The sequence below is a fragment of the Erpetoichthys calabaricus genome, chromosome 3 (genome assembly GCF_900747795.2).
Source record: "Erpetoichthys calabaricus chromosome 3, fErpCal1.3, whole genome shotgun sequence".
Lineage (NCBI taxonomy): Eukaryota > Metazoa > Chordata > Cladistia > Polypteriformes > Polypteridae > Erpetoichthys > Erpetoichthys calabaricus.
In genome coordinates, this window is record NC_041396.2 from 248589712 (window position 1) to 248605795 (window position 16084).

Sequence of the window (16084 nt, forward strand, 5' to 3'; positions counted from 1 at the left end):
AACCTTCCATGTTCATCTAACTCCTTTAAGAAATCTTCTCCCCTGCTCCTACAGGTTCAGCCCACAGTCTAGTTTGAGTTTGGTCAGATTACATTATGGTCAGTATTTTGTATTGAACTCTTGAGATGTGTCATGGAATGTACAGAGATGGGCCATATTATCTCAGATTAACACAATCAGTTCCCATCACTGACTTGCTGTGTACTTTTAATCAGTTTACTTCTGCTGCTGTGGGGCCAACTGTGCATACTGTACAGTATATGTAAACGTAGGGACTCTGATTGTAAAGTACTTTAGAAAAGGGGTCATTGGAATTGAGATTCACCTACTGAGTCACATAGTTGAAGAATAGTCTCTGACAGTATTTGATATATCTTTATGCTTCTACAGTATATAAAATAATGATTTGAACATTGATGGACAAGGAAAGGCTGCTCAGGAGACCCTTTGGTTCTTTTGTCTGCTATCCATGTGTGTCAACTCATTTCTGCTTTATGACTAGGAATGGGCACGGATGCACATAGCATGCAAATATGAAGCAGCTCATTTCTATATTTAGTAGTTCAGTTGTGTGGTCAGCTAGGGGGAAGTGACTTCAGAACCTTAAAGCAGTTTTGATGAGAACAGGCCCTTCAGCTCACCAATGCTATTCATATAATTTTTTCAAAACAACATCAAATCAAGTTTTTAGCTCCTATCCTGTGCACCAAAGAAGATGGGATACAGACATGACCAGAGATTGAATGGCTATCAGGAAATTTCCTGTTGATGTTTCAAGCTGCTGTGCACACCCTTTCAAATTCTCAGAACTAAATGAACACACATTTACAAAATGCACAAAAAAATGTCCCCTCCCTAAATGGCATAACACCACATTGTGTGCAGCTATCCAGGAAAATGAGACAACTCCTCCCCAAATGGGCACAACTCCACGTGCATGAAATTAAAACATTCCATCCGTTAACCCACTTACTGTATTTAACCAATGGAGAAGGATGTAACGTAAAAATATCACCTTTATTTAGAACAGGTGAGAAAACTTGTCATTTATTAACTTTACAACTCTGCCTTGGTTCATGACATTAGTCGCACTGGGTGACAGCAAAGTAGCTGTTAGCTACTATAGCAAATGTGATTGGCCCTACAGTCTGTCATAGCCTGTCAGCTTTTTAGGGGGGTTATGGGTTAGGGTTATATTTGTATTTGTTCTTTATGAATGTTTTTTAAATATACAGCTTGTTTATACGTTTTCTGATTTGTTTTTGCCTTTCTAATGTGTTTTTGCATTTCTTTGTTTGTTTTTGCATATTCAGTTTGTTTTCTGAATTCTTTTTGTTTCTGCATTTCCAGCTTTTTTTTTGCATTTTCTCAATTTGTTTTTGCATTTTCTCAATTTTTTTGAGTAGTCAATTTGTTTTTGCATATTCTGATTCATTTTTGTGTATTCATTTTTTTGCATGTTCTGATTTGCTTTTTGCATGTTCAATTTTTTTAATTTTCTGATTTGTGTTTCCAATTTGTTTTTGTGTTTTCTGATTCATTTTTGTGCACTGTACTTCAGGGCCACTGCAGTTTAACATGCTGTGTCTAGCAAAATTTGATGTATGGATGCTTCAAATGACAACTCTGTTAATATCAATTCACTAAATAACAACAAGTGCAGCTGTAACATAGCACCCCTGCTTCACTTTTGTAGCTATCTTTAGTCTTTAGAATTTAGGCTGTACGTGACCTATTAGGAAAGGGAAAATGTTTAGTGAATTTACCATGTAAGTAGGATGGATGGATGGATGGATTAAAAATGAGTCTAGGCCTGTAGGAAGGGATTAAGATAGTTCAACTACAGGATCCATGCCAGGTACAAGAGAGGATTATATATTGTACATGGCAAACTGTTTTTTTTTAAATTTTTTATTTATGCTTACATCTTATATATAAATATACAGTATATGTAGTGTAGTTTGATAGACACTGGCTCTTGGTGATCACATACTGGATAGGTGGGTTAAAAAACATAGATATTTGTGTGGGTATATTTTAGCAGGTTGCAGCTTGCTGTACCAGGAAATTTTCACCACTTTGCATAATAATAATGGGAGACTGCAGAAATGCATGCAGTGTAGATGCTCTTTAGCCTGTATTGCTGTTATTGGGTAAAATTTTAACTTTGTATTAAGTGCCTGGAAATCACACCCTAAGGCTGTCCCTTTTAATATACAGTTCTAATACTCTCTATACAATATCCAAGGGAGTAAGATGTTAAGAAACTCTTCATTCATTTAAAATAAGTGCATTTCTAAAATTTAACCAAAAATAGGATTATAATAAGTTAAGTCAAGGTAGACACTGGCAGAGAACATATTGCATTTCAGATATTCATTTAACATAACATTCTTAAATATGCTTATGAGTCATGGACAGCAAGCAGCAAAGGGTGCAAGGCAAGAAAAAGCCCAGGAGAAGGTGTCAATCCATTGCAGGGCACACTCTCTGGTCTGCCTGCTTCTATAAGAGATGCCCCTTCGGTCTCGGCTTTTAAATCCCGGCTGAAGACTCACTACTTCAGTTTAGCATATCCTGACTAGAGCTGCTGATTAACTGTACAGACTGCATCTCTGTTGTTAGTCATTAGCACTAAAACATAAGTAACATGATAGTTATAATTGGATACTAACCCTCACCTTTTCTGTTTCTCTTCTTGGTACTCAAATGTGGCACTTGGTGCCCCGGCCCACCTGCCAAGTTGTTTTGCCTGCCTAAGGTAAAGTCATCCCTGATGGAGGATCGCAGGATTCGTGGGAAGAGGGGTCCTTTCATCGGATTGGCTGGCCCAGCACTGTTACATCCATGGAATGGCCAAATGGGGGTGGCAACTTGATGGATGAGGTCTCCAGGACTCTAAAAATATCCAAATCTTATTATATGATCTCATCTACTGTTAAATTCTGCTCCGTACTTCAAAAATTTTATTTTTTTTTACTTCTAAACTTTTATACTGTATTGAGGATTTGTTCTGTTCTGTGTATTGCATTGTATTGTATTGACTCCCTTCTTTTGACACCCACTGCATGCCCAACCTACCTGGAAAGGGGTCTCTCTTTGAACTGCCTTTCCCAACGTTTCTTCCATTTTTTCCTACAAGTTTTTTTTTTTGGGAGTTTTTCCTTGTCTTCTTAGACAGTCAAGGCTTGGGGGCTGTTAAGAGGCAGGGCCTGTTAAAGCCCATTGCGGCACTTCCTGTATGATTTTGGGCTATACAAAAATAAACTGTATTGTATTGTACTCTCGTACACATGCATAACCCTATTCAAATAGGGACAATTTAGGCCCACCAATTAACCTGACGTGTAAATATTTGGGGATTTGGCAGAAGAACCAGAGCACCCGATTGAAAAGCCATAAGGATAAGAGGAAAACCAGACATGGAATATGAACCTAAGTGTTACCCTCATGTTAATCTAACATTCCATTATTTTACCAAATCTGCACAGTGTGATTTTTATTTGAATGTTATTTAAATGTTTTAATTGATTTATGTTTAGTTGTTTAACAACATTGGGCTAAAGGTATAGCTAAACCCTGGAAGTAACACCAGTCCACACAGGGTACGTACATACAAAGTCCCATAGTTACTAATACAAGGCTAATTTTGAGGTGCCGAGATGTGTGTTCAACAGCAGCAACGAATACAATTTATTTCTTGTATAGCCCAAAATCACAAAAGGAATGCCAACATGGGCTTTAACAGGCCCTGTTTTTTGACATTCCCAATTACTTTGCTAAGAAGAAAAGAGAAAAACTTCTCAAAAAAAACCAAAAAAACCAGACCCTTGTAAGGAAGAAATCTTGGGAAAGTCAATTAAGAGAGAGACCCCTCCCAAGGTACATTGAGCATAAAATGGGTGCCAAAAAATTGGATAGATACAATATGCAAAAAGAATACAAGTAATTCTCTTCACAAAGCTAGATGGCTATTCTTATCATTGCCACCTCAGAAATGAAATATGACAATACAAACTACTTTGTTCTAACACAGTGCTCCTTACCAAGTGCAGACACAGAGTGCCATGACAGCACTCAAGGTGAAAGGGAAGAATAGATTATACATCTCACTAAATACAGAAATATCACATATAAGAATACAGATTTGTTAAAATACATCAAAAAAGTAGAAACTTTCACATAAATGAAAAACATCAGCTATTGTAGAACCACAGTTGGATTGTGGAAAAGGACTCAGACAATCCAGACACAGTCAAACTCCTTGAAACGTCAGCCAACAATCCGCCTCCCCTCTACTAGCCAAACTACAGGTGAGTCAGTACTGGGCCGGCCAGTCTGATGAAAGGACCCTTCTACCTGATGACTGCAGTGTTCTTTCATCTAAGATGATTTTTCCATAGGCAGACAGACAACTTGGCAGTAGAGCAGTGGCATCAAGTGACACATGAGAATACCAATAAGAGAAACTGAATAGGTGAGTGTTAGTAACCGTTTATAACTATCATATTACTTATGTTTTAGTACTAATGACTAACAAAAAAAGATACAGTATGCACAGTTAATTTTCAGTTCTGGTCTGAGTATGCTAAAGTGAAGTGGTGAGTCTTCACCTGGAATTTAAAAGCTGAGACTGAAGGGGCATCTCTTATAGACCATTCCACAGCTTTGGGGCCCTGTAATTAAAAGCTCAACCTCCTACTATTATTTTATTAGTCCTTGAAATCATAAGCAGACTGGCATCTTGAGATCTTAATGTGTGCTCTGTTTTGTAAGTAATCATAAGTTCAGATAAGTAAGCAGGATCTTGGACTTTATATGTTAAAAGAAGGATTTTGAAATCTGCTCTAAACCTAACCAGGAGCCAGTGTGAGGACATACTGTGAGAACTGGAGTTATGTCTTCATATTTTCTTGTTCTTGTAAAATGTCTTGCAGCAACATTTTGAATTAACTGAAGCTGTATAAAGAATGATTTGAGAAGCCATTGCAATAGTTAATCTTACTAGAAATAAATGTATGAAATAATTTTTCAGTATCCTATATATTTAGGAAAGACCTCAATTTTCCAACATTTTTAACATGGAGAAAAACTTGTTCTGGATACTTTTCTAACATGCGCATTAAATGACATGCTATTTGTCAAAGATACTGCCTAGATTGCTGGCTGATTCAGTAAAACTAATAGTGATTCCAACAAAATTAACTATTGACAAAATATTGTTGCAATCGAGCATCATTACCTTAAAAAAATTAATATTTCTGTTTTATCTGTGTTCAAGACAAGTAGTTCCCATCCATCTATTCCTTTAACACACTTACACATCTAATTTTGGACATCCGAAAAACGTCATTTGGTCTAAAAGAAAGGTACTGTATAACTGAGTGTTATTTAGATACAAGTGAAAATTAATGTTGTTTTCTAATGATAGCTCCCAGTGGAAGCATGGAAAGTGAAAACAGTAAAGGTCCCAGTAGTGAGACTTGTGGGACACCATATCTCACTTCTGTATACAGTATAATGATGGAGTACTGTCAGCACATTTCTGTATGTTCTAGAATTGATTTGATAAATAAGAAATAAAGGACTTTGCCTGTAAACCAAATGTAGTTTTCCAGCATGTGTAGTAAAATAGAATGGTTAATGGTATCAAATGTTGTGCTTAAATGTAATAACATAATTACAGTGGAATTTCCTGCATTAGTAATATCAGACTGTCGTTTACAACATGTGTTAGTGCAGTTTCTGTACTATGACCAGTGCGGAAGCTAGACTGGAATTTTCAAATAAATTGTGATGAATAAGGTGAGATTGAAGCTGATTGGCAACTATTTTTTCAAGTATTTTACAGAGAAAGGGAAAATTTCAAATGGGTCTACAATTAAGTGCATGTCAGTCAAGGTCTTACTTTTTAAATAATGGTTTGATAATTGAAACTTTCGATGCATCAAGAACTGTGCAATTCTGTAATGAGCTATTGATAATGCTAAGCATAGTCACTGCAAGGACAAGCATTAATCATTTTCCTAGTTTTGTTGACAGTGGACCTAGGGAACAATTATTAGATTTCATTCTAGAAATTAAAGTTAAGACTTCCTCTTCTGCTACAAGATTAAAATTTTTAAAGCACTGAATGTAAGGTGAGACAGGGTATGCCAGGCTAGTATGCAGTTAGAACTGTGATGCTGCGATCTGGAATGTTACATTTTCGACTTTTGTTGTAAACAGTACACGAAGATTACTATTGTTGTTATTTATTATTTTAGAATAGTAATCTGAACAGGCTTTAAAGAGAGCTTTGTTTATATTTTTAACACTCTTTCTCCATGCAATGCAAAAAGCTTTGCTGTTCTCCATCTACACTCCAGTTTTCTACGCTAATTTAAGAGTTCAAGTGCTCTCATTAAACCAGGGAGAGTTTTTCTATGCGCTTTAATCATTTTTCATTTTAACTGAAGCCACTGTATCCAAAGGTCATAGTCTAATTTGATGTTAACTGATTTAATTGATTTCCATGATTACACTTGACTTACTCATCTACACTTTTTTAAGCAGAGTTATAATCTAGATGTCACAGTATCTTTATTTTAATCTGTGAATGTATTGGTAAGGGCAGAATCAAATCAAATGTAATTTAAGTAGTGATCAGAAATAATTTAATTGAGTAATTTTTAATTAAATCTAATGTGTGATTATGATTATGAGTTGGGGCATTGACAATCTGACAAAATCATGCTGAATTTAACAAATGAGTAAACAAGTACTAAAAGTCTCAGTTTCCACATTGATGTGTACAATAAAATCCTCCATTAACACTACACAATCATAATTTATAGCCAAATGAGATAAAAGGTTGTTAAATTCAGGCATTAACAATGAATATGGCCCTGGTGTTGTGTACACTAGAATTGCAATTGTATTGGAATCTATTTTAAAATTTCAAATGAGTGCCTCAAAGGATTTGAATTAGGCTAAATTTTTCATGGCGGTTTGCATTTTGTCACAATGAATTATTCCAAGGCCACCTCCTCCACCAATATTTTTATGTTAATGAAGGAATGTGTATGCATCTGGTGACACCTCAGCTAGGGGAATAGTGTCAGATTTACTAGGCCAAGTTTCAGTAAGAAGACACAAAACAAATTTTGTACTTAATATAATATTATTTACCAAAGCAGCTTGACTTCCAAGACAGTGAATGTTTAATAAGCAGCATTTAAAACTGCATAGATATTTCTGAACTGGTGATATATTTTTTTGTTTTAATTTGAATTAAGTTACTATTGTAGGTAATTTAGGTGGTAAATCTGGTCGTATTATGGTATTTGATTATCAAGAAATTTAAGGTTTGCATCAAGACTAAATTTGTAAGATGCCCCACAACAGGGATTCTGGATAAAAGCTACAGGATAGGATGTACTGTAGTTTATATCCTAAAAGTTTACAATAATATTATTGATTTCAAAAGATTTAAAATACATGTTTTATTTGACAATATAAATCTTCAACATCTCCCAGCTAAGATTTGTGTTACCCAGCGTGAGTGCAAGCAGGCCTCTGTCACATTCCCATATAAATGGCTGTGGGAACATCTCCATTCATAGTACTGCACCATCTGAAGGTTGAAGAAAAAAAAAGTATCCTAATCTACCACTTACTGAAATAGCTATCAAAGCACTGAGGTGTAAGGGACATGTGTACAGCCTGTATTTGTGTAGACACCTAGCATTTATTGAGATGCAGATCTCCCCAGAACTACATTCTGGAATAACACACACTTTACCCTCCACTTAATGTACAGGCATTGACTGGGGTATATTTTGAAAAGTTAGAAAACTAGACAATTGTTGTGTCTTTTTGTTTGCAGATGGCAGCCTACAAAGTAACAGTAGCCACTGGAACATCTGAGTACTCTGGAACAAACAATTATGTGTACGTCACATTGATTGGAGAGCATGGGGAGAGTGAAAGAACCGTACTGGATAAGCTGGGACCAGACTTCTGCCGTGGAGCTGTAAGTTAGAAAGCATATCTTTCCCATAGAAATAAATTAGAAACCAAGAAAGTGGCAGAGCTAAGAAATGAAATTACTAGAATAGATGAAGAACAAGCCAGGCGTCCAAGTGAAGCTCTTCATAGGAAAAGGCAGGCCCTGCATACAGAACTTAACATCTTAACAACTAAAGAAACTGAACAACTTATTTATAAGTCTAGACAGCATTACTATGAACACGGAGAAAAAGCTAATAAGCTTTTAGCTCAACAAATTCATAAACAAGAAGTTCACAATGCAATACCAGTAATCACCAACAAGAATGGAGAAGAAATCATCGACCATAATAAAATAATGCACACATTTAGAGATTACTATAAGTCTTTATATTCCACTGAGCCCAAAGAAGACAACACGCAATCTAATGCATTTCTGGATAATTCACAAATACCACAAATAGATGCTTTAAGTGCTGAGGAACTGGATAAACCTCTAACGCTAACAGAATTACTAGACGCTATAAAGTCACTACAAAGCGGGAAATCATCAGGCCCTGATGGTTACCCCGTAGAGTTTTATAAGAAATTCTCCACTCAGCTAGCTCCACTCTTATTGGTAACATTTACAGAAGCTAAAGACCACCAAATACTACCTCAAACATTTCGACAAGCATTAATCACCGTCTTTCCTAAACAAAATAAGGACTTGTTACAATGTGCATCATATAGACCAATTTCACTCCTGAATAATGATGTTAAGATACTCTCAAAAATCCTAGCTAGAAGGATGGAGAAAGTGCTGCCCTCGGTAATATCACAAGATCAAACTGGATTTATTAAAGGCCAACATCTATCTTCAAATCTCCGACGCTTGTTTAATGTTATATATTCACCAGCAAAATCAAACACCCCAGAGATATTACTATCATTAGACGCAGAAAAGGCATTTGACATGATGGAATGGAATTACCTTTTCACTGCATTGGAGAAATTTGGGTTTGGCCCGAATATTTGTGCTTGGATCAAACTACTGTATACCAGTCCAGAAGCTTCAGTTTGTATTAATAAAATTTGCTCAGACTACTTTAAACTAGAACGTGGTACCAGACAAGGATGTCCCTTGTCGCCACTGTTGTTTGCAATCGCTATTGAACCACTGGCGGTTCACTGCCGAAATTCTTATCAGATAAAGGGGATTGTCAGAGAAGGACTGGAACAGAAAATTTCTCTATATGCAGATGATATGGTCTTATATATATCGGACCCAGAAAACACTGTCCCTGCTGTTTTAACAGCACTAACAGAATTTCAAAAGATATCTGGTCTTAGAATTAATCTGAATAAAAGTATACTCTTTCCAGTGAACTCACAAGCATATAATATTAAATTAGACACCCTACCTTTTACCATAGCAGATCAGTTTAAATACCTAGGGGTAAATATCACAAGTAAACATAAAGCTCTTTATCAACAAAATTTTGGCGTCTGTATGGAAAAAATTAAGCAAGACTTGCATAGATGGTCAACCCTTCATCTCACTCTAGCCGGAAGAATTAACATGGTTAAGATGAATATCCTTCCTAAACTTCTCTTTTTATTTCAAAACATTTCAATATATATCAATAAATCGTTTTTTTAAACAGATTCAATAATAACCTCATTCATTTGGAACTCAAAACACCCACGTATCCGAAGAGCGACCCTACAAAGACCTCAGGCAGAAGGTGGCATGGCTTTACCTACTTTTCAGTTTTATTACTGGGCAGCAAACATACAAGCCATAAAAACCTGGACACAAATAAATGCACATACACAGGCTTGGTCTGCAATAGAAGTAAAATCCTGTAGTACTTCTTTATATTCCCTGCTCTGCTCTCCAATAAATGAAAGTTATCGCAAATATACTAATAACCCAATTGTGCTTTACTCACTCAGAATATGGAACCAAATTAGGAAGCATTTTAAGATGGAAAATCTTTTATCAGTGGCACCTCTGCAAGGGAACCACCTCTTTCAACCTTCGCAAGTATATCAAGTTTTTAATACCTGGAAAAGTTTTGGGATTAAAATGCTCAGAGATCTTTATATAGACAACATATTTACATCTTTTGAACAATTACGTTCAAAATTTAACCTCCCAGCTACACATTTCTTTTACTATCTTCAAATTAGAAATTTTGTTAAACAGAAATTGCCCGATTTCCCCCACCTTGCACCCTCCACAATGCTGGAAAAAATACTGCTCAATTCCGAGGAAACAAACACTATTTCCGCAATATATAAAATCTTATTAGAGTCCCTACCTTTCAAAGATCCAAGAGGACATTGGGAAGAAGATCTCTTAATCAATATATCAGAAAAGGAGTGGAAGGTAGCAAAGCAGAGAATTCACTCGAGTTCTATATGCGCAAAGCATAGAATTATTCAACTAAAAATTATATATCGAGCTCATCTGTCTCGCTTAAAACTGTCCAAAATGTTTCCAGGCCAGGATCCAACCTGCGAGCGCTGCAACCAAGCTCCTGCCTCACTGGGTCACATGTTCTGGGCCTGCACCAAACTAACATCATTTTGGACAAAAATTTTTAAGTGCCTCTCAGACAGCCTTAGTATCACAATCCCTCCTAACCCACTAACAGCTGTGTTTGGTGTCCTTCCAGATGGACTGGAATTGGAGAAGGACAAGCAAACGGTGATTGCATTCACTACACTCTTGGCACGCAGACTTATTTTGTTAAATTGGAAGAATCCTAATTCTCCTCTTATAAGTCAGTGGGAAACCGATGTTTTATATTATTTGAAATTGGAAAAAATCAAATTCTCAGTTAGAGGATCTGTACAAAATTTTTTCAAAACATGGCAGGATTTAATCAATATTATTTCAGAATAAGAGAAATAACTATTATTGCATTTAACTCCCTTCTCCATCTCTTATTTATATAGATATTTACTTCTCCCCTTCTTTTGTCTAATGTTGCCTTATTAAAAAGCTTAAAGAAATTTTCCTTTAGCTAAGCTCTCCTTCTCAGGGGTGGGGTTTGATTTGTTTTCAAATTTGTTGGGTTATAAATTGATCTGTTTGTATGGAATGATTACAATGAAAATTAATAAAATAAAAATATTATAAAAAAAAAAAGAAAGCAAAGCTTGGGGTAGTGGGGCTTACAGAATTTCCACTGAGTGCTAGGAGGGGATTTTGAGTTCAAAAACATTTTTGAGCACTAAGGATAGAGGTTAGAGGAGTCTTTTTTTATAGTAATTCCTTTTGCTTCAGATAAATACCATACAGAGGAAGTTAAATAATATAACATAAATTACAGTAAAACAAAATTACAAGATTTAAAAAAAGTCTGTCTAATCAGGACTACAAGTGATTCCATGTATATCTAAAACAATTAAAATATGTAATCATAATCAGAGGTTAGAGAACTCTCAGTGGCACATGGGCAAGGTTAAAAAGAGTTAAGTTTAGAGTTCAGCAGACCTTTTATAAATCTTAATGAGTCGAGAGGAGGCAACACGAGTTCAAAAATTACTATTAAGTACAGTGGGTGTTGCTCAGAGAATTTACTCTTATTGAATTCTCACTGAACACGTCACTCTGTTTGCAAGAGGGAATAAAGTGTGCTTGAGGTTCAGGCAGGTGCTGAGGCCAGAGTATTGTTCAGATATTAATCTCCCACAGTGAAATACTCAGCATTAATGGGATAGATGGCATGTCACATAAATATGTAATAATAACTACAATAAAACAAATACAACATTGTTCCCCTATTCCCATTTAGCAGTGTTATTTAACAGTGTAACCTTCCATTTCGCTGTAAGTGAATTAAAATAAGAGGAAGATTTTTTATTAAATTTAGAAAGACAGACTTTGTGGTGTGAAATTGTTATGGAAACTGCAAACACATTGATAATGAATTTGAAAAAAGAAAACATTTTCCTTGGAACTTTCTAAAAGCAGTACATGTAATGGGTTTCTCTTTCAAACAACTAGTCTTGTAAACTTCAATCCATAAAATGAAGTAATAGGGCAATATTTTCTTTTTGGGGAGTTTTTTCTTGTCTTCTTAGGGAGTCAAGCTGGACAATTAAAAAAAATATGGCCCATTAAAGCCTATTGATACATTTCTTGAGTCATTTTGGGCCGTACAAGAAATGCATTGCTGTTGTTGTTGTACTGAAGAAGCTACAGCATATCATTGTAGCGTACCACCTATAACTCTGGTAAGGAAGACCAGGTTTAGTATTAGTTGCTCATAGTGCAAGGACACCTGCTGGAATTCCCCTATCTCAAAGTAAACTATTAAAAGTTATTTAATTACACTGTGGTGGCCAGTGTGATTTTCTGCGCTGTGGTTTGCTGGTCAATTATATCACTTCAAGAGAGGACCACCAACTCACCAAGCTAATTAAATGGGCATGTTCAATTATGGGATGCAATCTGAATCTCCTGGAGGCACAAGCGAATTAGGGAATTAAAACAAAACTGATTGCAATTATGAACAATGCTGCATTGTCCTCTCTCTGACACACTAACATGGAGGCCTTTCAGCCAATGAATTATTCAGCAGAAGTGTGTGAAGAAACGCCACTGGGGCGGCTTATACAAAAAGCAATACATCTGTATAATGCCTCACTGATACTGTGACTGCTAAGTCAGAAGTTTTCCTTCATTTTAAATTTTCTTCATATTTAGTCTTTCTGGTGTGCATTTAGGCCATAGGATGTGTATATATGTATTTATTTATATATCAAATTATGTAGGTATTTAAGGAGCTTCAGTAAAAGCCAAATTTCCCCCTGAGGATAAATAAAGTTCTATCTATCTATCTATCTATCTATCTATCTATCTATCTATCTATCTATCTATCTATCTATCTATCTATCTATCTATCTATCTATCTATCTATCTATCTATCTGAGTAATTACTTTACAGACAATTTGATGAATAATTTAACATGCTACTAATGTTATATCACATATTTTAAAATATGATAGGTTTGATATACTTCACATTGTATATTACCATCCATAGTTTTGATTACCTATCTCCCCAATCCCCATTAATTTGGTAATGATTTGCTCATTTATTTTTGATTCTGTTAACTGTTAATCATGAATAATTGGAAAGGTAGTTGAAACTTTTAAAAGTGAGACTTAGGTTTGGTTAAATAATGATATAGGTCTTCTGTAAAAACACAAAAGAAAATGATGCAGTATTTGTACAGTTCTGACATTGCTTGTATGTGGGACATGGGATGGGGGCCATAATGATAAGAATGTCAGCAATTATCAGAGTACATGTAACAATACTAAGACCTGGAAAAACATCCTTTAAATGGGATTTGTGAAAGAAAGTGTAAGCTTGTAAGCTGGAAAAGTTAACTTGTAGGTAACAGGCACAATTTGGCTAATGATTTGAAAAGGACCAATGTACAAAGTGCCTAATTTTCAAGGCTCAACCCTCAGCCAGAGAGCTCATGTAGAGAGCCACAACTTCTGTTACTGGGACTCTACACTTCAAATGGGTACTTCTGTATTTTAGCCTAAACATCTTTGATATTCGTAACATTGAAATACTAGGAACAAAAACACTTGGGGATGAAATTGATTTTAGATTTGGAACCATTCACACAGTACATGTGAAGGGGTTAACTCCAGCAGCACAACATTTAGAAAGGATAGATTTCCAATTAATCATTTGTTTATTTTAAACAAATACTATATTTTTCAGTTCTTGATTCTTTCTGTTTTATACATAGGTTCTCAATGTTACCTAATGTTAAATTTAATTTTTTTCCAGAAATTAGAATAAAAATTACACTAGAGTCAGGAAAAAAATTGGACCTCAGGGTCAGATATCATAGACCATGTAATGTCCTTTTGGCTGATTCTAGACTTAAAACAAGCAGCCTTAGTAAATCTATTAACCTAACAAGATTAATAACCCTCAGAGAATGGTAAGTTACTAACTCATGATATTTGTGTAGTAATAAATCACTTTAATATGTGAACTTTTTTCTGATTTGGTGGTTTTATATGTGAAAATTCAATTTTTATTCTAGATTTTACTGTTGCTTCTATTTTATTGGTGTTCTTTTTTATTAATAGTTTTTTTTTATTTGCTTTACACCATTTTGTTTGCATGTCATCACGTTTCCATTCTCATCTCAGTAGCTGGAGTGATGTCACCAGTTTTTACAGTATAAACATGCTGACATGCAATAAGCTCAATATCGTCCAGATATTCCCAAACAACTAAAATATTTAGTAGTAGTTAGCTTTTTTTCCCAAGTAGGCCCTAGCTTTAGAATTATGATTCTGATTCTGGAGTTGACTTTAGCTTTGTTTCTTACCTTCATGTTTATTTTTGCCCTTTAGTTTGGATGCTTTGTTCTGATTTCCCTTTTGGCTCTGACCTTCAGCTTGTTTTTTATTATAACTTTCAGCTCCTATAACCTGTATATACCTCTTGTATAATGTAAGCTCAGCAAACCTACTTTTTAACTTGTGTTTTCCAGGTGGATGAGTATGAAGTAAAGAGCAGTGTCCCACTCGGCTCCATCTGGCTTGTCAGACTGGAGAAACGTCGTTTCTGGGTGGAGGACAACTGGTTTTGTCTTTATGTGAAAGTGAAGACTCCTGATGGCACTTCCCTGACATTTCCCTGTTACCGCTGGTTTGTGGGTGACATGGGCATAGAGTTACGAGAGGGAACAGGTATGGAGGTATATCTCCAGCCCAGTGATACCACCACTTTGGAATCACATGGGGATGACGACTCTGCAACTCTAAGGCTAGACCACACTGCCAGCTTTATCCATGTATATTTATATCTTTACTTTTCCTTTCATTTTCACCTTGGTGCCCCTTTTCTTTAACTTAATTGATCATTATCTTGATCAGTATACATTCTACCATTTTTCCATCTCTCTAGCTTCTCTATTTCTTACTCACCTTCAACTTTTCTTACAGCTAAGAGAATGCTAGATGACACTATTCCTGAATTACTTGCTCACCGAAGAAGAGAACTGCAAGAGCGGAAGCAGACATACAGGTATTCAATCCTTGTGTTTGTTCTTTCTAGGGTGAGCAGACTTAGACTGTTCACTTGGTAAATCTACTCATGATTTATTCTTTTGATGCCTACTTTCCTCTCAACCCACAAGATGGCAGGCTTGGAAACCAGGGGTTCCGAAGTGTATTGATGCAAAATCTGAGAAGGATCTCCCACAGGACAGTCGTTTCGACAATGAGAAGACAAGTGACTTTGAAGGCTCATTGCAATACGCGTGAGTTGTCGGTTAAGTGTGGGGAGAGTTTGGGTATGATTTAGGATAAGTCATCTGTTGACTGGGTGTAATGATTGGTTTAGTGACTTCTAAGTTTGGGGGGTGGGGTTTCTAAATAGTGGAGGCTAGGCTAGATGATCACGAGAATAACTAGTCACGTAAACTGGAGCAGAAGATTAGGGTCAGTGTTTATGAGACAGAGGAAAAAGAATCATATGCAGTTGAAAGTGTTGAGTTTTTCTCTTTATTGCATGTAGAGGGCGTCATTGAGCCCCAAAACCACATAATGTACACAATTACAGTACCACAGTCTTTGGTTCAAATGAACTTATTATAATTAAACAAGTACCTTCAACTGCTCCCTTCTCCCAAATACAGTGTAATACACTTCTTTCTTTCCTTTTTTTCCCCTACTTCCTCCTTTGCCACAGCATTGCAAGGAGGAAGCACTTCTGAATCAGGTGGAACTTCCCAAAATTAGGGAAACCTGTTCTCAGCAGCACACTCTGGTGGCACCCACAGCACTCTGCAGGCCTCTCTCCACAGGTGTGCGCCAGGGCGTTCTATTCAAGGGAGGCTGCCATCTAATACCTTGGGGAATTATAAAACCCTTTATAGGTGGTCTCTTCCCTGTCTTTTCACTATAGGCTAGGCAAGGGGTTATTCATCCCATTCGAGAAGCCAGTCCATCCTTGCCATCCATTACAATAGTTATTCAGTAAGCAAGACTTCTGCAGGACCAGATTTCAGAACTCAGATCCGACTTCTTCAGTTAAATATCCATTTCCAGACTGAA

At 36.1% G+C, this 16084-nt stretch overlaps 1 protein-coding gene across 2 annotated transcripts in view; it reads left to right on the forward strand.

Annotated features, from left to right (window-relative positions):
* LOC114648756 (polyunsaturated fatty acid 5-lipoxygenase-like) overlaps nucleotides 1-16084 on the forward strand; it is a 40632-nt gene that overhangs the window by 9327 nt on the left and 15221 nt on the right. For both annotated transcript variants that reach the window (XM_028797982.2, XM_051924144.1), the window contains exons 2-5: nucleotides 7868-8014; nucleotides 14518-14716; nucleotides 14972-15053; nucleotides 15166-15288. In XM_028797982.2, the coding sequence (XP_028653815.1) occupies nucleotides 7868-8014; nucleotides 14518-14716; nucleotides 14972-15053; nucleotides 15166-15288 (551 nt within the window). The remainder of the gene's footprint in view (nucleotides 1-7867; nucleotides 8015-14517; nucleotides 14717-14971; nucleotides 15054-15165; nucleotides 15289-16084) is intronic.